Raw genomic sequence first — 24,331 nt, 5'->3', positions numbered from 1 at the left:
TACAGATTCAAGTGAGCACAATGGCAATAAAATATATTTACAAATGAATCCTGTTGCTCTATTAATTTATGGTGTAATTACGGCAATTCTTCCCACCTTGTTTTCAGTATTTCTTAATCATTAAGCTGGAAGCCTGACAGCGGTACCAGCCTTGGCATGATTCTCTTTGACTAAAACCTTGTAAATTAACACAATTAGCACAGCATCATGCTGCTAATTAACTTCCTGTGTCTGGTGCAGCGGATGTGCAAACAAGGAAGAGGGAATCAGGAGGGAATAAACATGCCATTCTGTTATTAAACTGGCTGCGGCATCAGGACTGTCTCTGAGAGGCTAAGCTTGGCCATGTCAAGATGCTGGAAGGCGAGGAGAGCTCAAAGGTGTTCGGGAAGGGGGAAAAAACAATGTCAGGCGAGAGATTCTCCAAATAGACGGCAGTAGGTTTGGAAGGGAACCTATGCCACGGACGCTTTGTTTTAGACTAAGCTTCCTTCTTATCAGAAAGTCTGTACCAGAGGACACTAGACAGGCTGAGGACAAAATCCTGTTTTTATATATATATATATATATATATATATATATATATATATATATATATATATATATATATATATATATATATATATATAAAAACAGGATTTTTATATATATATATACATGCCTGTGAAATCTGTGCACCATGAAAAGTTACCAAAAATACAACCAAATCAAGATCTCCGCGTTTCTTGGGCAATGATTAATCATACAAAAGAAGTGGCAGCCCCTGGTTGCTTAGTCTGCTCCGACAGCGTTTTTCAGCCAGCACACCCTCCCGCTGAACTTTTTAGCAACTAGACTGCATTTAATTATTTCTTTTCTTGCTGTTTCCCCCCCTTTCCATACCCTAGAGGCGAGGTGGGGGAGGTGAAAGAGGGAGGAGGGGGGAAGGAGGCGAGCAGGCAAAAAGACGGACAGGCGAGTGATGCTTGGGCGCTTTCTCCTTCCCCCTCCCCTCCCCGAGCCTCAACAACAGGACTGTGAGGCAGAGAGCAGCCAGTTGTAATTCATACCGAGTTGTAAGCTTTGTGTGATGAAAGCAACGGAGCGCTGCCTGGGAGATTGCTTTGCTGCACTCCACGAAGCAGATTTGAAACTGTCGTGGACCACTTTAGATGAGAGTTGGATTATGGAATGACCTGCTATGTCTGTGTCATATTGTTCTGTGCAGGGTGCATTATACTGTGCTAACTAGGTATTCAGTACCAAATAAGAAAGGTATCCTAGATGTGATCTGTCAGCTGTGTCTCGATTTTTTGGGGGAGGGGGGAGGTTAAATCTCTTAAAATTTAAAACTGCAATAAGAAAAGACAGGATGCTGAGGTTATTTAAAACATGTTACTGAAACCATTCTTAGAATATTAGAAATGTACATGGTCGTCCTTTTTATTTTAAAAAAATCAGTGTGGGTTAAATAATTTCTTCCATTTGCTCCCTCTGAACTAGCAAAATGTGGCATGGAGACATATATGTGTAGATTTATTGAAAGCAAATTTGTTATTGGTAATAGAGGATCACAAGCCATCTAAATTCATACAGCTTTTAAATAACGCCTTATTTATTATTTATTTATATTCACATTTATAGCCCGCCTTCGTTCCCAGTCAAACTGGGCTCTGAGCGGGTTACAACCTTTAAAACCAACAGGGTCATAAAACATTAAAATATCAATATTAAAACACAACAAACATGGCAATTTAAAACAAGATGGCATTAAAACAGTAGTAATTGCTGTGAACCGGATAGCAGGAGCACCCCCACAGATGACAAGTGGAGGGGAAAGGGATGGGGAGTCCAGTAACGATGGATAGCTTAGGGTAGCTTGCGGCTGCCCTCATAGGCCTGGCGGAGTAGCTCTGTTTTGAAGGTCCTGTGGAACTATTTCAGGGCCCTCAGGGCCCTGATGTTACTAGGGGGAGTATTCCGCCAGGCCAGGGCCAAAAAAGCCCTGGCCCTCATTGAGGACAGCTGCAAAAGATTTGGACCAGAGACCACCAGTAGGTTGTTGTTTATGGAGCATAAAGCTCTCTGAGGGGCATACCAGGAGAGGCGGTCCCGTAGGTACGTTGGTCCTAGTCCATGTAACGCTTTAAAGGTCAAAACCAGCACCTTAAACCTGATCCAATACTCCAGTGGGAGCCAGTGCAGCTGTTTTAGCACTGGTGTAATGTGATCTCATGACAAGGTCCCCATGAGGAGCCTTGCCACGGCATTTTGCACCCGCCGGAGCTTATGGGTCAATCTCAAGGGCAGCCCTACGTAGAGCCCTACGCCTTGTTTTTAAGCACAGCATTTGTCAAGAGATGTAATGAAGAAATCAGGTGGATTTACTGAGATAGTTTGGCATTATCCTGTACGGGTGCTAATTTTGATATCTCTGTTTCTCCTCTCACACAATCCTCAGGCTTGAAGATGCAGTGGACGCCGGAGCATGCCCAGTGGCCAGAACAGCACTTTGACATCACTTCCACCACCCGGTCTCCTGCCCACAAGGTGGAAGCTTACCGTGGACACCTGCAGCGCACCTATCAGTATGCTTGGGCTAACGATGACATCTCTGCTCTGACTGCTTCAAATCTGCTAAAAAAATATGCCGAAAAATATTCTGGTATTTTGGAAGGGCCGGTGGACCGGCCCCTCCTGAGTAACTATTCGGAGCCTCCATCAGGGCTTGTGAATGGTCGAAAAAGTGAGAGCGAACCCTGGCAGCCTTCTTTGAACTCTGAGAGCGTTTATCCTATGAACTGTGTCCCAGATGTTATCAGTGCCAGCAAAGCTGGTGTAAGTGCTGCCCTCCCACCAACAGACGTCTCGGCTAGCATAGGGAGTTCGCCTGGGGTGGCCAGTAACCTGACAGAACCGAGTTATTCCAGTAGTACGTGTGGAAGTCATACGGTCCCTAGTCTGCATTCAGGGCTCCCGTCTCAGGAATATGCCACAGGATACAATGGATCTTACTTGCATACCAGTTACAGTGGCCAGCCAGCACCTGCACTTCCTTCGCCTCACCCGTCCCCTTTGCATAGCTCTGGGCTGTTACAGCCACCTCCACCCCCACCGCCCCCGCCCGCCCTAGTGCCGGGCTACAATGGGACAACCAACCTTTCCAGTTACAGTTATCCATCTGCAAGTTATCCCCCTCAAGCTGCTGTTGGACCTGGTTACAGCCCTGGTGGTGCGCCTCCTCCTTCAGCCTACCTGCCTTCAGGAATCCCTGCTCCAACGCCTCTGCCCCCAACCACCGTCCCTGGTTACAGCTACCAGAGTCATGGTTTAACGCCCATTGCGCCCTCCGCCCTGACAAACAGTTCCACAAGTTCCCTCAAAAGAAAAGCTTTCTATATGGCAGGGCAAGGAGAAATGGACTCCAGTTATGGAAATTACAGCTATGGCCAACAGAGATCCACCCAGAGTCCCATGTATCGGATGCCTGACAACAGCCTTTCGAATGCCAATAGGGGGAATGGTTTTGACAGGAGTGCTGAAACATCCTCCTTAGCATTTAAGCCAACAAAGCAGATCATTTCTTCTGAACAGCAAAGAAAATTCAGCCAGTCCAGTAGGGCTCTAACACCCCCTTCCTACAGTACTGCTAAAAATTCGCTTGGGTCGAGAGCAAGTGAACCGTTTGGGAAGTACGGCTCTCCAGTAATGAGCGAGCATGGTGACGAACACAGGCAGCTCCTCCCTCACTCGATGCAAGGCCCAGGACTTCGTGCAGCTACCTCATCCAACCACTCTGTGGACGAGCAACTGAAGAATACCGACGCACACCTCATTGACCTTGTAACCAACGAGATTATCAACCAAGGACCTCCTGTGGACTGGAATGACATTGCTGGCCTCGATCTGGTAAAGGCTGTCATTAAAGAGGAGGTTTTATGGCCAGTATTGAGGTCAGATGCATTCAATGGGCTGACTGCTCTACCTCGGAGCATCCTTTTGTTTGGACCTCGGGGAACAGGCAAAACATTAATGGGCAGATGTATAGCTAGTCAGCTGGGGGCCACGTTTTTCAAAATTGCCGGCTCTGGCCTTGTCACAAAGTGGTTAGGGGAAGGGGAAAAGATTGTTCATGCCTCCTTCCTTGTGGCAAGGTGTCGCCAGCCCTCGGTGATTTTTGTAAGTGACATTGATGTGCTCCTTTCATCCCAAGTGAACGAAGAACACAGTCCAGTATGTCGGATGAGAACCGAGTTCCTTATGCAGCTGGACACTGTTCTAACTTCTGCTGAGGACCAAATAGTAGTAATTTGTGCCACCAGTAAACCGGAAGAAATAGATGAATCTCTTCGAAGGTACTTCATGAAACGACTTTTAATCCCACTTCCTGACAGCACAGCGAGGCACCAGATAATAGTACAACTGCTCTCACAGCACAATTACTGTCTCAGTGACAAGGAGGTTGCACTGCTTGTCCAACGTACGGAAGGCTTTTCGGGACTGGATGTTGCTCATTTGTGTCAGGAAGCGGTAGTAGGCCCACTCCACGCCATGCCAGCCACAGACCTTTCAGCCATTATGCCCAACCAGTTGAGGCCCATTACGTATCAAGACTTTGAAAACGCTTTCTGCAAGATACAGCCTAGCATATCTCAAAAAGAGCTTGACACATATGTTGAATGGAACAAAATGTTTGGTTGCAGTCAGTGACGTCTTTTTTTTTGTTACAAAAAACAACAATGTAATGAATGTTGGTGCGCGCACACACACACTCATATGCATACAACCTGCTATCTAGGGCATGGGACCCCTTTTTCCCAGTAGTGTTTAAAATTGTAAAAGGGTACTGGGGTGGGGGGAGGAAAAAAAAACCCAATGATCACCTTGTATCTAAAGAACCAGGTACGGGCTTGAAGGAATAGGGCATCAAATCTGAGCTTGTTGTTCTGAACAGCCACAGATCACAGAAGGCATTTGCTGATGCTCCGTTCCGTTCAAGCTAGATGACGCTCTCTCACCATGGAGCAAGGAGCCAAGTGGGTCGTTGCTTTTCCCCCCCGAGAAGAACACGAACCCTGCGCGTTGATTCCATTCTGCTGTTCTTGAGATTTAGTTGTTGTCAAGTGCCTGAAGTGGTGCTTTATTATTATTATTATTATTATTTTTGTTTGCCTCACAATTACGTTGGTGGCATGTGCTAATATAAAGAGCTTTAACTTCAAAATGTCATGGGACTAAAGAAATGAACAGTTGTGTTGCGACAGAGAACCAGATCTTTTCTTCTTCTTTTTTTCTTCCCCTCGGCTAGTCTATAAGAGCAACAGTGTTCCTTAATCCTGTCTGTTCTGCAGTATTAAACTAAGAACAGGTAAAACAGGGTAACGGTAATCGACCTTGATTTTCCGCAGTCCATTTCTTTCAATGTTCTGTCTGCAAAAAGAAAAAAAAGAGAAAAAAAAGAAAAAGAAAAAAACTCAGGAAAGTGATTGTGATTTGTACAGTACCTCAAAGGAATGTGTTGAAGGCACTATGTACTGCTGAGAGTTAATAGGCTAAGCTTCAATGTTACTTTATATTAAATATGTATGTTTACCTCAACAGTTGGGAAAAAAATGGCGAGGAGAAATACTTTGAATGTATCCAGGAACAAGCTGAAAAGTGTATTATAACTGAATCTTTTAATCCTTTTAAAATAGACACAAAGGGGTATCAGTGTTTAAAAAGGGTTCTTTTTTTAAAAAAAAACAGTATTGGGGATCAAATCAGAGCACGAGAAATTGTCGTGGCAGTAAGAAGTCCTTCGTCCTTGACGATTGTGTGACGAGTTGCAAGACGGTGTGCAGAAAACAAGGAAGGCCACTCTGTCGAATTATATAATCATCCGGGACAGGCGAAGGCAGCATCTAGCTGGCGACTCTGAGAGGCACATCGCCTTAAGATGACCACTGCTTTTGTGTCTTGGTTAGAGTGGTTGGTGTTCTGATTCTTTCATTGAGCCAATAGAACAGAATCATTCTGGGTCACTGGGGGAGCTTATGGGTTGCAGAGCCGTTTGCAGGAATGCCTTAGAGTAGCGACCAAACAACAAAAGCAAGGCAGAATTAAACCCTCAAATTGCATTTGCCTCTCCCCCATGTCTCATTTTCCCCACACGGATTAATAGGAAATGTGCATTGCCTGTTTTTTTTTTGTTTTTTTTTAATGTACTCATTTCACTCCCTTTCAGGCTGGAGCATGCCCATTATTTTATTTCTACCTCAGTTTTTGTTGTTGTTGGTGTGTGTGTGTGTGTGTATGTGTGTGTGTGATTTCTCTCTCTCTCTCTTGGGAAGCGAAGTAAGGAGCCGGGCAAGTCAGATTCCATCCAGAATGCCAACCTGTTTTAATGACTTTGAAAGAACCAGGAGCAGAGATTCCTTCCTGAAGTGTCTCTGTTCCTTTCCTGCCTCTTCTATCCCTCACTCGGCAAGGACAAAATGGTTGCAGAATCTCTTCTTCTGAAAAGGCTGGCTGGCTGGCATGCGTGGCATTTGGTTCAGCTCATGCCCCTGCTCCGCATTGTCTCTCTTTTCATTCTTTAATGCTTTTATGAGCAATTCTTTTCATGACAGCTGACTGATGCTGGTAATGGCTCTGAGCAGTGTACACTGTAGCAGTCTGAGCCTCTGCGGCCACAAGAGCAGAACAGTCTTTTCTTTTGTGGTGGGAAATGCAATTTTTTTTTTGTTTACTTTAAAGAGAGAGTGGCAGAACACTTGCAAAAGTGCTAGCATTTAATCTTTCTTTTAAGTAATGTACCTTTTAAATACATGAAATAAATGCTCTGGGGTGGGGAAGGGGGGAAGCCCTAAGGAAAAAAAATATCCTTCAGTTACCTGGCTATTTTGTGTCTTTTAAAGCAACTGTCTGGTTTCCATACCTGACATCTACAGCGCAATCCTTGGCAGAGTGATACCATTTTAAGTGCATTGACATCAACAGGCTCAGAAGGGTGTAACTCTGCTTAGGATTGCACATTCAGCTAGAACATTTAGGTATTTCGAAAGTTAACTTTTCTTTTTTTTCTCCCCCTGTTCTTAGACCGAGGTCTCAACCAATAAAACCATACAACTTAAATAAGACGCATATATCTAGAAACACCTCCCTGTGACTCTTCTCCACAGCCTCTAAAAAATGAGCAACAAAATAAGTACCCTGAGGGTCAGAGTCCTCTTATAGGGACTGAAACTTTTGCTCTAAAGTTCCTCGAGAAAACATGGGACCATTTATTAAAACGTGGCATAATCCATTTTAGCCTAAGTTGGGTTAGAAAGTTAACAGTGGATCAACTGCTGGCATTTTATGTCCTTTTAATTTGTAAAAAAAAAAAACTATGTTGCTCAAAAGAAAACAAGCAAATGAACCAAAATTTACATTTTAAGAATTTTTCTTCAATTTAAACTTTTTTAAAAAAGCAGATGGTCTATTTTATAAAAACAGTCCCTTTCACTGAAGATAGACCGAAGTAAACCTTATTAGATGGTTTGCTTTTTCAATTAGTGAATGCCTTCCTTTCCCCCTTCTATCCACTTAAACATCTCCCATTGCATCTTCCTCTCTGTTTGGGGAATCCAAATGTCCCCTTTGCTATAGATTCATATTGATCTTCTTGCAGATGGATTTACTGATATAGATTGATGACCAATCCATTGCATTTTCTATTTGCATCAAGCTGTGTTCATTTAAAAGGGTCAAGCACATTTTGGAGACCTAACTTGGTTAAATCACAAAATCTATAAATCCCTTTGAATGGATATTATTAGCCAATTTTAAGAAAGCGAAACACCAGACCAATGTGATTTTATTAGTGGAACTTCAAGCCTCACACATGAAGCTTCCTTATACTGAATCAGACCCTTGGTCCATCAAAGTCAGTATTGTCTGCTCAGACGGGCAGCGGGTCTCTAGGGTCTCAGGCAGAGGTCTTTCACATCACCTCCTTGCCTGGTCCCTTTAACTGGAGATGCTGGGGGCTGAACCTGGGACCTTCTGCCACTGAGCCACGGCCCCTCCCCAGTGATGTTTTCCAGTCTCACTACCCATCTTTTAATTAGAACAGAATGGAAGTTACAGGTGCTCATTTTGACTTCTACCTTCTCATTATGAATCTTAGGCAAAGAACTGATTACTTTAATTATTGGGGGCGGGGACAAGATGATGAAAAGGAAAGAATTCCAAGAGTTGATTCTCCCACCCCATCAAACTGTTGGATTTTATGTTGTTAATCCATTGCTGAAAGTTCTGGGGGGGTTTCATCTCAAGCGGAAGCTAGATGGGCCAGAGTGCTTTGCCAGACATGGGGAATAGTTTTTGTTTACCCCATGATCCTTTTACCAGCAGAAAGCAAGTTATGACATTCTATCAGCTCTCTGCCAGGGAAGTTTCCTGGTAAATGGAATTGCTTATGCTTTGCCCAGTGTGCTCAAGCTCCATTTGCTCATTTTTAACAAACCCATCCCTATGCTAGGTGGGAGGCAATAGCTTTTGCACCCTGTGAACAAGGCCATTCTCTCTCTTAAATGCTGCTATATTCTTTCTCATGTCGATTGCTACCCCATACGCCTCCATACAAAAGAAACAAGATCCTAGGTCTTAAGCTTCCAGGGTATTTGGGTGTGCCATGACTAAAAAACTGCCTTTTTTGTGGAGCAGATCAATACAGTCAATCTTATAACTGTTTTGTGCATTTAAAATGGCTCCCACTGGAAAGTGCCTGCTATCTGTGGTTTCTAGGGTTGCCAACTTCCAAGTACTGAAATCCAAAATAACCCTATGCTGTATTGAGTGTGGCTCACAAACTTGTGATCTTCCTAGTACTAGCGAGAGACCTCCCGCTATTACAACTGATCTCCAGCTGATAGAGATCAGTTCACCTGGAGAAAATGGCCGCTTTGGCAATTGGACTCTATGGCATTGAAGCCCCTCCCCAAACCCCACCCTCCTCAGGCTCTGCCCCCCAAACTTCCCGCTGGTGGCAAAGAGGGACCTGGCAACCCTAGTGGGTTCTGCAGCAGTTTGTAAATGAAACTACCAGCTAGGATTGCATAAGGCTGCAGAGAACCTGTCTCTTTATTAGAAGGAGGAATATCAATAGTTCCACCTCCTGCCACTGTTCTAGCTCTATGACGATAGAAGCTTTGTCTGTCAAATTTCTTTCCTCTGTGCAACTATTAATCAATTAAAGGCATAAAAGCCCTGCCTCATAATGTTAGCGTGTTAGTTAATTCTTTGGATAGGTTGGAGTATACAGCTGGCTGTACTGGCCTATCAAAACAGTGTTTATGCCTGTACAGATTGTGACTCTAATGGAAACAGCGATTTTTTCATTAGATTGGGGGGGGGGGTTCCTTTTTTGCAACAGCAGTAACCAGCAGTAACCATGTTGACAATGGAGGCTTCTGCCAGCCAAATTATCAATGCCAATTCAAAATATAGCATTTGTGTAGGTTTGTGGCAGAAAAATACTTCATTTCTGGCATGCTTCTCTTCCCCAAATATTTAGACTGTTCGAGAGAGTAGTGCAAAGTTTGCTGACTGAGCTGATCGATGGAATGTGAAGGCAGTTTTAGGCTATTTACTTTTGCACAAAATATTTCTCTATTAGTCAATTTGCATTCTATTCAAATGCAGATAGATGGGTGAAATGGTTTTTTTCTTGTGCATTTTCAAACCCATCAAGGAGAAAATAAAACCTCCCAGTAAAACACATAGGGAAAGCGCCATCTGGGGTAGCTAGCTCATCTGTCCAGGGGCTATGCTCTGTAAAATAGTACAAGGTCATTTTATTATGGGCTGGCGTAATACTTTGCTAGGCAATTCTCAAAAGGAGATAATCTAGTGTAAAAACCCCAATTAATTCCAACAGATGTTGGTTAGATGGTAATGTGTTTACATGTCAAAAGCTGCAAACAAAAGGTTTCCACTGAAAACATGTAGAACTTTGAACAGAGAAACATTTATTGGTCTCATCTTAACGTCTTTCATCCCATCAATGCAGACAGTACCCTAGGAAAGTGAAAGAGAAATTTTAAAAGTGAGATTCCCCCCAAAAAGTGAAATTAAATTCACATTTTTATTATACGAATTTTATTCTACCGCAAGCACGTCAATTTCAGTGGAATTTCTGACATACATAATTGAGAATTAACTACATTAATCTCTAAGGTGTACATACACATATATGTATATATTGGTTTTCTTCCCTAAACATGGCACAGCCTATTGGGAACATCTCCTGCACAAGTTCCATTAAAACAAATGTGAGTAGCCCAGGACTTCTTTTGTGCAAATCCCATTCTTTTCAATGGGACATGTATTGACAAAACTCCTGGCATGTACACCAGATCTGAATATCAACATGTGTTACCTTACAGCACTAACTCCCTCTCATCTCATATCCGTGCATGTGTGTATGCTATATTTATCTGTGCATACATACCAAACCTGAAATCTTTTTTTTGGGGGGGGGGGGGGCTTTCTCTTTGCTTGGAAAGATTAAAGCTTTTCTGTTTAATCGTTTGCAGATTGATATACGAAGCACATTAATAAACACGCCACTCGTAATATTCCTAGATTTTAAGAAACAGCTGTACCGGGGACTAGTCGATACATGAACTGAATCTTCCCACTCTGCAAAGACCTTTGGTTGACATTCGATTTTGAACTGCCAGATACATTTTTGTGAACCAGGGATACTGCATCTTTAATGAACAAGTCTCTCCTCTTTCCCCTGTTTTTAAATACAACGCAAGAAGTGTAGCACTAGGCTCTGCGATTGTCAAAGACAATTAGACTGAAAGCAGGAAAATTTCACCTCCCTGTCTGGGTGATATGTAGAATGTCGGCAGTATGGGTCAACCTTGCTACAGAGTTGTGAGAGAATATATGAATCAGTCCTATAGAATGTTAAATATTTATAAAATGTTTCTGTTCTACACCAAGGTTGGGAACGCAGTTATTCCTTCTTGTTGTGTTACAATATACAAAGAAGCAAAAGTTTATTTTCACACCTAAACTTTGTGTGTGTGTGTGTGTGTTTCTATCTTATTTCTTTTCCGTTCTTGTGGTTTATATGCAGTCACTAGAGATTTTTTTTTTGCTTCCTTTTTTATAATTTTATATATATGTGTGTGTGTGTATATATATATATATATATATATATATATATATATATATATATATATATATATATATATATATATATATATATATATATAAAATATAAATAGAGAGAGAGGTTTCCTCCTGCTCCGCATTGGGTGTGTTATTCAGACATTGTTCTTTAAAACCATTTCTACCTCATTGCTACATATTGTACATGTAGTATTTATTTGTTGTCTTTTTTTGAATGTCATGCATTTCGTAAGAAAGACGTCCTTGAACTCGAACAGTCTACCTCAGAAAGACTGTCTCTACACTGAACAGTATTAACCACCGGAACGATAAGACGCATTAGCAAAGTGTGGCGGGGTAGATAATGCATGGGGGGGTGGGAAAACTCGGGATACTGATGGACTTTTAATTGTACTCTTATAACACGAGATTGCTTAAAGGAACTTAAAGGAAATTATGCACTGTGCAGATCTTTATCAAGGTCCCACTTTTTGGCATGCTATGGTAAATGCAGCTTTATTCTGATGAACCCTGGTTTCGGACAATTGTCCGTTTTCTCAAGCATTCTTTGCATTGGCAATCTGGCTAACATTCTATTCCTCTATCCTGTTAACTGACACACAGTACTACTTGGCTCTTAAAGTGAAAACAAATTATAGTACTTAAGGATTATTTTAGTCTTCAGTAAGGTAAAAGGCATCTCGCACTGCAAGACTATATGTGTTTCTGACTCCTGTTGTACTAAAAAAAAAGGAACAAACTGCATTTGTAAGAGTCTGTGCAAGGTTTTAACAGAAACCAAAAAAAAAGGCACTTCCCAAAGGACTTAAAAATATGAGCTCCAATCCTGCCCACGGTTCTGCGCATTTAAATTCCACTGAAATTGACTTAAACATGTGCAGATGTGTGCAGGATTGCAGCCATGGAGTCAAGGCGCTCGTGTTCTGTAATCAGATAGTTTTTATTGCTGATTCTGCTTTATAAACGTTTGCTTTTAGAAATAATTGTACATGGATGGCACATTTGCAGTACTTTGTATGAAGTATTTTATATTTTATTATTTATTTTCACGTCATGTTTTCCCCTCCTCCTCATTGTCTCCACCAGCTTTAACATTACTGTAGGAGAAGGATACAACTCTCTCTCTCTCTCTCTCTCTCTCATCCTCCTCTCTCTCTCTCATCTCTCTCTCTCTCTCTCTCTCTCTCTCCTCTCTCTCTCTCTCTACTCTCTCTCTCTCTCTCTCTCTCTCTCTCTCTCTCTCTCTCTCTCTCTCTCTCTCTCTCTCTCTCTCTCTCTCTCTCTCTCCTCTCTCTCTCTCTCTCTCTCTCTCTCTCTCTCTCTCTCTCTCTCTTTCTCTCTTTCTCTCTTCTCTTCTCTCTTTCTCTCTTTCTTTCTGAAAATGCTGAAATGGGTAAACCACCCCAATCAATGCATGGACTTTTCTAGTTGCTTGTTAGCAAATTGTGGATCTTTTTACAAAACAAATAAATGAACTGTGACAATCCACAACTCTCACAGATGTGAATGCAGAAATGCATCTGAAAATTCTTGGTATGCCCGACAATCTGTTCTTTAAGTTCCATTAACAAAGTTTGCATCAGATCCTTTCTGCTACAATTTCTTGAAGGAATATCTTTTTTCTTTCTTTTTTTTTTTGAGGCTGTGTAGCGAAATGATGAAGAGGTGGAGGGATTATTTCTGTTTGTTTACTGTATTAGGTGAGGGATGCCATACTTTTCGTCAACTAATAGTACTTGTCTTGGGACAGAAAAAATATATATTTTTTTGTTAAAGCCCAACTAAATTAAAATTTCAGTGCACTTTGCTTTCCTGGCCATATTGATTTTATTTGCTTAAATTGAAACAATGTGTTGGCTTTGACCAGATTTTGACCTCTCGCAAGGAGGGAAAGACCTCTATAGGACATGTTTCTTTTGGTTCCTCTGGTACTGTTTTTGCTTATTTATTCAGCAAATTCAAAATCATTTTTGTTGTGCATTATTTTGCATCTGCTGAAACTAAATGTGATATTATTGCACTCATTTTTTTAAAAAAACGAAACAATCCATTTCTCTTGGGGGAAAATGACAAGCTTTAGATGATGAAAGCTTAAATTATCCATCACTCGCAAAATGAATTCATATAATTTGTGAACATTATTAATGTAAATGAGACATTTCTGCTTAGAATTTTTTTTTATTTTGATGGGATCATTATATGGTTGATCATATGTGTGTAGGAAGCTGCTGTACAATTAACCTGGAGATCTGAAAATGCTTTTTTGTCCTCATTGTTCCAGTTTCAATTGTAATCCATGCATCTCATTTTCTTGGGTGTTAGCACTGTAATATTAAAAAAAGAAAAAGAAAACCACACAGTGCTCAGTATTGTAACTAACTGTCCCTACTGAATATTCCTTTTCATAAATACTTGCTACCACAGGGAAATTAAGTTTTCATATAGAATAACTAGTTTCAGTAGTAATCATTGAAGAATTTAAAAAAATTAAAGTTGTGGTTCAAGGCAGATATTTTTATGAAAAGTTTTCTCTATTGTAAAATTTGTTGTATATGGCTATGCTACTATCATGGAATATGAAAAGAACAAGCATACCTCAAATAAAAGAATTCTGAGTTAACTCCTTCTGTGTTGTTTTGAGCCTCGGTCTAAATTGTCGTAGTTGAATTTGATTCATTTGTGTTGCCTTATAGTTTTATAAAGTTTATGTTACTGCTGTATCATGCCTTTGAGTCAAAATATCTCCCAAACTGGCTTACAAACTACAGTAATTAAAATACACAGTCAAAAGCTTCTGTCAGTAATGTCAAATATAAACTAGAACATGAACTGCCCTGAAAACTGTAGTCATGATATGTGGCCATGATCTTTTTTTCAGGCAAGGCACCCGCTGAAGGATCTGTGACAAGAGTTCTGTTTCCGCTTGTCCTTGTCATCCCCCATTGCCCTGTTCACAAGTTACAGTGAACACGCGTACAATCCATGGAGTGTGTGCTTTATTTTTCTTCCTCTATGTGTTCAGTAATTCTCATGTGACATTCAATGCCTGTACAGCTGAACATGTGATTGAAACCTCACATCTATTCACGTATTGGTCCCTGGTTTCATTTGTAAAGTGAACGCACGTTGGCTCATTCTTGCAAACAGAGGTATGCAGGTGCCTGCAGGATGTATATGTGTTCACTGTGACATGTAACACTATGAACTCTAACTAGTTGACCGAGCAGAGGCGGAAGTATAACTGACATTATCAGAGGTTTCCACTGACTTCACATTCCCTGTACACTGCAGGAGTACAGATCCTCCTCCCTGAGGGACAGACTTTGGTGTGTATGCTAGGGTTGCCAGCTCTGGGATGGGAAATACCTGGAGATTTTGGGGGTGGAGCTTGAAGAGGGTGGAGTTTGGAGAGGGGAGGGACTTCAGTGCTATAGAGTCCAATTGCCAAAGCCGCCATTTTCTCCAGGGGAACTGATCTCTCTCGCCTGGAGATCAGTTGTAATAGTGGGAGATCTCCAGCCACCACTTGGAGGTTGGCAGCCCTAGTGTGTGTGCCATCAAATCACAGCTGACCTATGGCAACCCCGTAGGGTTTCTAAAACAAGAGATGTTCAGAGGTGGTTTTGCCATTGCTTGCCTCTGTGTGGGCTGAGAGAGTTCTGAAAGAACTGTGACTGGCCCAAGGTCAGCCAGCAGGCTTCATGTGAGGAGTGGGGAAAAGAACTTGGCTCTCCAGATTAGAGTCCACTACTCTTAACCACTATGCCACACTGGCTCTCCTTCTTTGGGAAGAAAGTCAGCATAAAAATGTTTTAATTTTTTTAAAAAAAGAAAATACCCATTGTGCTCTAAGTTTTTAAATATTATCAAAATCTGATTTTCTAGGAATACTTTTGAGGGGATGTGTTTTGGAGTGTTATTGTCCTCACTTTACGAATAACTATGGAGAATTTAAAGAAAATGGAATAACTGGGATTCTTCTCCCCAGTTCAGCCCCAAAGGAGAAAGATATATGAGAGATTAGTAAAATAAGCATATTTGGCTTTTCACAGTATATCTTGCCAAGTATTTTTTATGACTAATGGTCACTGCATTGAAATATCCCATTTGATGATCTCTTTATTGAGATTTAATGAAGGAATACTGCTGTAACTCCTTCCCATTACTTACGTATTAATGCTTCTCACTGTTTTTTTATGAAAGAATTCCTGAAAAGCCTTTCTTTCTGAGAAGCATTCAAACAGGTGTTAAGAGTTGGAACCTGACGTTAATGGGCTTCGGAATGAAAATGCTAATATAATAACTCAGCGAAAGCTATAAAGTTTTAGGGAATGTATGGAAATTACACAGGGCTTGCTGTTACCCTCAGGCCCTCTCGGTTCTTTCCCCCAGTCAACTTAAGATTTACACAAGGCAATTCTTCATTTTTGATAAACTTCTGAAGGCTCCCGCAGTAGCTGCTTAAGGTTCATTAAAATGTAATTAATTAATGATTTGCTGCTGTATAGCTGCTGACTGCGGGTTTTCTTTTCACTTGTCTGACAGCATGAGTCACAGTTGCCCTGCTGACAGGAAAACTATTTGCAGTCCATAGTTACCTATCTATAAGAGTTTCTCCTCCCCCGCCCCCCAAATCCATGGTTATTTGCGGAGGAAAGATGCTGGATTGGCATCTGTCACAAAAAAGATTCTTGCTGTCTATTATGGAGGGTGGAGAAGGGGAGGGTACCTTTTTATACTAGACATACCAGGAAGCATTTATGTTAGTGTGTGTAAAAACAAGCAAGCCACAAATATTTAACCTTAACTTGCAGTTCAAGGGGAAGGCTGAATCTCTCTCTCTCTCTCTTTTTTTCCAATCCTGATAAAAACGCTGTATCCTATTATTAAAGCCCCCCCCCCCCCGGTTCATTTTTTTTCTGTTTGGGAACTTCAACCTCATCTGGGTTTTAAAATTCTGACTTGGAAGAAGATACCAGCAGCAGCCTTGTGTTGGGATTCCTATGGGCCCACAAGACACGTGCTCTGTCCATATGTGCTGCAGGAATTCACGTAAGCTTGCCAAAGGTAAGTTGTGCAAGCAGGCTCCTCTGTTTGTAGCACAGACGGCATTGGTTTCTCAGCAATCTAGTTTTCAAATATTTACAAGGAAAGGGAACTCGGTTTAATGGTTTCCTGATGCATTGTCTTAGCGTTGATTGTTGTTGTCTTTAAGGAGCGTTTAGAAATGACAGCAAAGGAGGTAATGTATAGCCCAGCGAAATAAAAAGCCACCAACCTGCCCGCCTACTGTCTATTGAAACAGATTCTTCAATTCCATCAATAGCTGCTATTTCTGAGAGGCTCACTTGCTGAGAACCAGAAGTCTCTGGCTGGCGTTGGATGGTGAAAGAAGCAAGCTGCTGTGGTATTTCTTGTAAAGTTAATCAATAGAAGGCCAAACATAAGCCAAATTCAATTTTTTCCCCTCACAAACATAGAGGAACCCTTCTTGGCTATTGCAGAAGATAAATTAAAAAGCAGGGGCTTAATTTCTAAAAAGAAATCTGCAGCTCAAGCCTGCCTGGAAAGCATACCCCAGGTGTGTGGGGGACACTTCCACATTTATTGCATGTGGCCCAATAAAAGCGAAAGGAGGCCCTGCTTGCGCTGTTATTGTTTAAGCTCTGGGACACTTCGTACCACAGTTCAGGAAGCAAGATGTGAATTGTCCTATCGCTTTATATTTTCCAGTAATTCAGCTCAAATCAGATGCCAGAACATAGACCAGATCACAAACAGTATTTGCGCGCTGATCTTTTGTTTGGAATCATGCTCTTTAAAAGTGGGGCCAAAATTATTTCGTCAGGATAAACAATTTCATTCATAGGTGGTATAACACAGAAGGTAAGAGACTGAGTTATGAATCTTGCAACTGCCATGAACACCCTTAGGTGCCCTTCGTCAGGCTCCTAGAATAAGTCAGAAATATGAAATTCTAGGAGTGGCAAAGTAAAATAACCTTCACTGTAACTGTTTCAGCGGGACAGGGTATTTTAGGTAGACATATCCCCCTTTTCTCGCCAAAGGGGACCTAATTCTGCTTACATTGGTCTCCATTTTATCCTCACAACAATCTCTGAGGCTAGGCTGAGAGGGAGAAAAACAGGCCCGCATTCACCACCAGGGCGTTTCATGGTGGAGTGAGGATTTGAACCTGGGATTCCCAGATCCTCGTCTGACAGACTCACCAGTACACCATGCTGGCAGATTCCAATTACATAGGTACAGGTGGGAAAATCCGTAATCATTAGGTTTCCCCAAAGGGTTGGGGTAGCTTAGCCAAATTGGGAGATTCAAGGGCAGATTCAAAGCTGTCATTGGCCTAGTTGTCCTCAACAGTGAAAGTTGATCTAAGCAACCTACGTCAAAAGGAAAGCTGCAGGGAGAGGCTGGGAAAGCAAGGATGTCCCTTCTCGTTTCCAGTGTTCTTCCTCAAAGAAGATCAGTAGATAATTATCATTGTTCAGTTACTTCCCACCCACAGGATTTATGGGTGTATGTGTAATGACAAGGAAATGTATGTATAGCAGCATTAGTGAACATATAGGCATTTTATCACCAGTTGCAGTCAACTGGTTAACTTAAAAACATCCACGGTCCCAGATTCTACTGAAAGATCACAACGTTTTATATGTACCTTAAATTGAGCTGTTATGATTATGATGTTTGAAACTAATGGGTGTGTTTTTTTTCATTTAGGTGTCTGATGAGCCAGAAGAATGAGAAAGCCAAGAACAGCTAAGTGCCTGCCTCTGTAATAGCTATCCTCACAAAAGCCATTTGCCTTTTTTTTTTTTTTTTTTTTTGCTGTGTTTTCCTGTTTTATATCAGGAACAACAATACTAGTGTCTCACGAACTAAGTCAGTGTTCAGTTGTACAATTGGTATGGATCACCCATAGTAACCTCCTAGAAGTCTTACTACATCACAGATGTCACCCTCATGGATATTGTGGTTTTGGTAGCAATGCTTTTGAGAAACAGTTTTGAAAAGGTGGTTCTCTCTTTCTTTGGTAGAGAATGGGATTGTTTTACTTAGAAGTTCTCTTGGATACTAATTTGAACGAGACTTTTTTGGTACTCGTTAAATCAATACATTTATCCACAATGGACTGCATAATTTTTGGAAATAATCTGGGGGAAAGCCCCAAACCCTTTGCACATTTTTGACAGTGGCTGAACACTTTTGTCCTTTTAGGACATTTTCACCTGTGCATTATGAATCAGTTATCTCCAAAATGCATCAATGTAAACAAAATAAAGCATCAGAGGCATCAAACAAATCCCATAGGTTTTTGCAAAGGAAAACATATCCAAGGAAGTACTGAAATAAAGTGTTTATAGTTGGCAGTTAAATCAGCATACTTACTAAGAGCAGAAAATTGCCACCTAATATCTACCATGCTAGTAATTAATAATAATAGATGTTTCCCTGCTTATGCTGATTTTCTGACATCTTGAATTCAAAGTCTGTGTACTGCGAAACACTTCTGCTGTCACAAAAGTGGATTTATTTATTTACAAAATTTATGCTGCACCTTTCTGCCCTCATAAGGGCCACCAAGGCTGCTCACAAATTGAATACCTCAATAATAAAATCACATCTCAGAAACCATTAAAACCAACAAAAACCTACTGTTAAAACAATTAAAACCAATGCGACAATACACATAAAGAAACATTTAAAAATTAAAACATTGGGCAGGAAGGAGGGATCACTGAGGGAACACCACATGGTACAAAGTTTGGATTTACTGGGTAACAACTGGCGTTTGGAATTAGATTTTGGGTATGAATGCATCCAGATCATTTTTGTAAGTGTTCCCCCCACAGATTTTCCATAGGATTTTCAGATCAAAACCACAACATGCATACTGACCCTATGCAGCAAAGAGGAAGATGGAACATATTCCTCAGGCTGTAAGCTTTGCTTCTGGACAAACTATTGTCCAGTACTTTTAGTCCTGTTATGTCAAACTTGGGAACTAGTTATAAATATAGTTTCAGAGGGTAGTCGTGTTGGTCTGTAGTATAACAGTTAGATTTGAGGCCAGTAGCTAATTTCTTCTTAATTTTGGCAAGGTAGTGGTTTGCAAGATGAACAGGCATGAATCACCACCATAACTGAAGTACCATCCTCATTAGCTTTCAGGTGCTTGCATGTGGGAGGACACGGTCAAAGTCCGGCAGCTTGGATCAAGAAACAGGAAGAAAAGTAAGAAAAGGCTACTTACAAATGTTTGGCTCGTGACAACTCCCTGCTTGTGAATGGATAATCTGAGAAAGGACCCTTTCAATATTACCTTTTTAATGGCATGGCAGTAGGGTTGCCAGCTCCCAGTTGGGAAATGCCTGGAGATTTTGGGGGCAGAGCCTGAGGAGGGTGGGGTTTGGAGAGGGGAGGGTCCTCAATGCCCTAGAGTCCAATTGCCAAAGTGGCCATTTTCTTCAGGTGAACTGATCTCTATCGGCTGGAGGTCAGTTGTAATAGCAGGAGATCTCCAACCACCCTACATGGCAGACACTACATGGCAGATACTGTGATGTGGTTTCTTCCCATGCTGTATGGAATGTAAAAAGCCTGAGTTTGCATAGGAGGAGCCCACACTGTGGCTCCTTCCATTGCCAGCTCTTATTGGGATCACAGGCATGGGGAGGAGTGTGTAGCATGTTCTCATCTCACTGGACCTTGGACTTCTAATGTCTGTTAGCAGCAAGGCCTCCAATCCCCTGTGTGTGTGTGTGTGTGTGTGTGTGTTAAGTGCCGTCAAGTTGCTTCTGACTCATGGCAACCCTATGAATCAAAGTCCTCCAAAACGTCTTATTAACAGCCTTGCTCAGGTCTTGCCAATTGAGAGCTGTGGCTTCCTTTATCGAGTCAATCCATCTCTTGTTGGGTCTTCCTTTTTTCCTGCTGCCCTCAACTTTTCCAGAATGACGGTCTTTTCCAGTGACTCTTGTCTTCTCATAATGTGACCAAAATATGATAGCCTCACTTCAGTCATTTTAGCTTCTAGGGTCAGTTCAGGCTTGATTTAATCTATAATCCACTGATTTGTTTTTTTGGCAGTCCACGGTATCCGTAACACTTTTCTCCAACACCACATTTCAAAGGAATCTACTTTCTTCCTATCAGCTTTCTTCAATGTCCAGCTTTCACACCCATACATAGTAATAGGGAATACAATAGCATGAATTAACTTAATCTTGGTGGCCAGTGACACATCCTTACACTTCAAAATCTTTTATAGCGCCTTCATGGCTCCTCCCTGCCACTAAAAACTAACACTGAAAAAATGTCCTTACTGTGTGTCAAATTTGATCACAGAAGTGCAAGTTTGCCAGTTTTGTATTCTACCACCATTTAGAAAGTTTGTGGAGGTGAACAAAATGGCAACCTTACTTAGCAAGTGCCAGCCGATGCAACAAAGGATCCGCTATGGGCCGAGGAGGGCAGGACATAAGCAGAGTGGTGACAGCTCACATAATGGAGGACATTGGTGATGGGGAGAATGAACAACGTAACCAAAGTTAATCTTTGACCATGCTGATCACAATGAGATCATTTCTATTGTCTTCAGATGAAGCTGGCCTTTGTCTGTCTTTGTTCTACACAATGAGGAAATTTCAGTTGCAGTTACTGTTGTTTTATGGTGTGAAAAAATTCTAAAATGACTCATCCATTTGGATTTGTCATAAATGAAGACTGGATTAGATCGCAAGGGGTGACAAAAGGAAGGGAAGTCCATTAACACAGAAGAAATAATTAGATTGCCACTAAATAAAATGTTCAGATTGGCAAGTGCAATTGTGGTAAGCGTCATGATTAGAATGTGCTGGACCAAGCTGTTCGTCGACAACCTAAGACGTGGTGTCAACTGCGTGACAAAAATCCAGGCTGAAGGTGTCTGGGAAATCTCACCCCCACTGCTCCTGTTAAGTAACCAAAAGAGATTTATTTTGTTATCAAATATTTTATTTTCAACGCAACATAAAACGCATCACATACATACATTTACATAGCTATGACAAGACATTTATCAGCTATACCAGAGGTGTCAAACATAAGGCCCGCAGGCCAGATCCAGCCCCTGATAGCTCTTATCCGGCCCGCAAGCCAGCCGAGGCAGCCATCCCTCTCCAGTCTCGGTTTGGGCTGGCGAGGCCTGGCCTGGCCCTACCAAGTGACATTTATATCATATCCGGCCCTCGTAACATTTGAGTTCGACACCCCTGAGCTATACTTTGGAGTGATTCTCTAACAATCTATACATCATGCCATTCTAGAAGATTATTTATATGCCTAAAATATAAAATATAAACGCGCTTTAAAAAAGAGGGGAAAACCTAAACATATTAATATATCTTCTTGCAGATTACATGAATTACAATTCTTATTGTTTTATAATTCTCTTTATGTATCATAAGCCTATCAATCAATGCATAGTTATACTATATATTTTCTAAATTTAATGATATATGCTTTAACCTAACATGTGCTTTAGCCTATTCAAATAGTATAGTTATATAAAAATACCATATAATGTCCATATAATATAATTTTAAACAGTTATAACTAAACTGCCAACCTACAACCATAAAATGGCCCTATGCCCATAATATCATGCACAATAAAGTATTTGAATCATATCTACTGTAACATTTCATATCATGTTGAGGGGCTGTGGCTCAGTGGTAGAGCATCCGCTTGCCATGCAGCAGGTCCCAGGTTCAATCCCCGGCATCTCCAGTTAAAGGGACTGGGCAAGTAGGTGATGGGAAAGACCTCTGCCTGAGACCCTGGAGAGCCGCTGCCGGTCTGAGTAGACAATACTGACTTTGATGGACCCAGGGTCTGATTCAGTATAAAGCAGCTTCATGTGTTCATGTGAGATGGAAAATTATAGGACAAACTTGATTGCCTTGGAATCTACTACCCTTCTAGTCTTAGGAGGATGGCGATTTCACAGGGATTTAGTTAGGAAGTTTAGCCAGCACAGAAGCTGTCATTCTTCCCCTCACCAGTCACTCTTATTTGAGGTGCATTCTATGAAGAGTGTCTTGGTTGAGAGCCAGCGTGGGGTAGTGGTTAAGAGTGGTGGTTTGGAGCAGTGGACTCTGATCAGGAGTGGGTTTGATTCCCCTCTCCTCTAAATGAGCGGTGGAGGCTAATCTGGTGAACTGGATTTGTTTCCCCACTCCTACACACAATGCTAGCTGGGTGACCTTGGGCTAGTCACACTCTCTCAGCCCCACCTACCTCACATGGTGTCTGTGGTGGGGAGGGGAAGGGAAGCTGATTGTAAGCTGGTTTGATTCTTCCTTAAGTGGTAGAGAAAGGCAGCATTTTTTTCATCATACAGGGCAAACCCCACAGAAAACATGGTCTATTTATTGGCAGAGTCTGCTGTAGGAAAACAAAACTAGTAGGTCAGTTGAGGTTGCCCCTATTCTTGTTGCATACTGCAGTCTGCAGTCAGTTGGTGGCAGCAGGGGGAGCCAATGCAGAGATAATATGGACCCGGGTCAAAAAGCTGCTGGGCAAGACCCAGGCTTCTCAGTTAAGGTGGCATGGCTGGCATCAGGGTCAGGCAACTGTCCAGTGCCCATGAATGGCTACCTGAGACCCTGGAGACCAGCTGCCGGTCTGAGTAGACAATACTGTCTTTGATGGACCAAGGGTCTGATTCAGTATAAGGCAGCTTCATGTGTTTCCGTCTAGACATTAGGAAGAATTTTCTAACAGTTAGAGCGGTTCCTTAGTGGAACAGGTGTAGTAGGTTTAGGCAAATATTGGTCTTCACAGGCTTCCTTGGGAGGTGGTAAGCTCGCCTTCCCTGGAGGTTTTGAAGAAGAGGTTAGATGGCCATATGTCAGCAATGCTGATTCTATGACCTTAAGCCGATGATGAGAGGGAGGGCATCTTGGCCATCTTCTGGGCATCGAGTAGGGGTCACTGGGGGCGTGTGATGGAGGTAGTTGTGAATTTCCTGCATTGTGCAGGGGGTTGGACTAGATGACCCTGGTGGTCCCTTCCAACTCTATGCTTCTATGATTCTATGTGTTCAATGTTTACAGGGTCTACTGAGGCAGCTGGGGGAAGAAACCATTGCTTGGACTTCCTTGAAGATCTCTAGAAAGGAGAAGCTCTGCAGATTCCCCTATTTGCAAAATCCTTTGCTAGAGTTAGTTCCAGACATAAGTAGAATAAGGAGTGGCACAGCGTATGCACGTACAAAGTCCAGTAGGATGTAATAGGTGGGAGCTGATTTCAAAGATGCGGGGTGGCAGCTGATGAAAAGGAGGCTAGCCCTATCTTGTCAGATCTCAGAAGCTAAGCAGGGTTAGACCTGGTTAGTATTTGGATGGGAGACTACCAAGGAAGTCCAGGGTTGCTACTCAGAGGCAGGCATTGGCAAACCACCTCTGATCATTTCTCGCCTTGAAAACACTAAAGGGTCACCATAAGTCGGCCGTGACTTGACAGCACTTTCCACCACCCCCACAAGAGTTTGCCTGAGAACCAGTGGGCGGAGGAGGCAAGGACTTGGCTATGGGATGGATACCCAACTTGGAATCTTGGATCATCTATGAAGCTGGTTGATCTAGCAAAGGTGTTACAGTATAAGGTTAAAGTAAATGAGTGTCACTGACCAACTTGCAGAGAAACAGAAACAGAGTGAACATAAGAACATAAGAAAAGCCCTACTGGATCACACCAAGGCCCTTCAAGTCCAGAAGTCTGCTCACACAGTGGCCAACCAGGTGCCTCTAGGAAGTCCCCAAACAAGACATCGCAGCACCACCGATGTGTAAGGGTGATTTCATTTGCAATAGGGTTGTCTACAAGCATCCTTTTCAAGCTTATCATGACAAGCAGATTTAAATATTGCTTGTGGACTGAGAAGCCAGGCTGAGCCTAGCTGGATGGTTAATGGGTCTTAGGATTCGTTTTTCTGTGACTCTTCAGTAAGCTGGTGGATGGTGCATTTTTGCAAGGAAAGAGATGGCTGCTGTGCTGTGTTAGGGGTTTCATATGTATCCTAAGATGACGACACATTTTGGGGTTTAGAAGATGCACTCGGAGGTGCCTGTGACCGTCAAGAGGAGCTCATAATTGTTTGTAATTTAGCACAAGT

General features: G+C 42.0%; 1 protein-coding gene across 1 annotated transcript in view; it reads left to right on the top strand.

Annotated features, from left to right (window-relative positions):
• Positions 1-4,699, top strand: part of FIGN (fidgetin, microtubule severing factor) — a 147,128-nt gene extending 142,429 nt beyond the window's left edge. Inside the window, exon 2 of the mRNA XM_056861259.1 lies at positions 2,441-4,699. Within this exon, the coding sequence (XP_056717237.1) occupies positions 2,441-4,689 (2,249 nt within the window). The 3' untranslated portion in view covers positions 4,690-4,699. The remainder of the gene's footprint in view (positions 1-2,440) is intronic.
• The last annotated feature ends 19,632 nt before the right edge of the window (positions 4,700-24,331 follow it).

Source organism: Euleptes europaea, chromosome 15, assembly GCF_029931775.1.
Source record: "Euleptes europaea isolate rEulEur1 chromosome 15, rEulEur1.hap1, whole genome shotgun sequence".
NCBI lineage: Eukaryota > Metazoa > Chordata > Lepidosauria > Squamata > Sphaerodactylidae > Euleptes > Euleptes europaea.
Note: the sequence above shows the minus strand (reverse complement) of the source record. Positions and strands in the feature narration are given on the sequence as shown.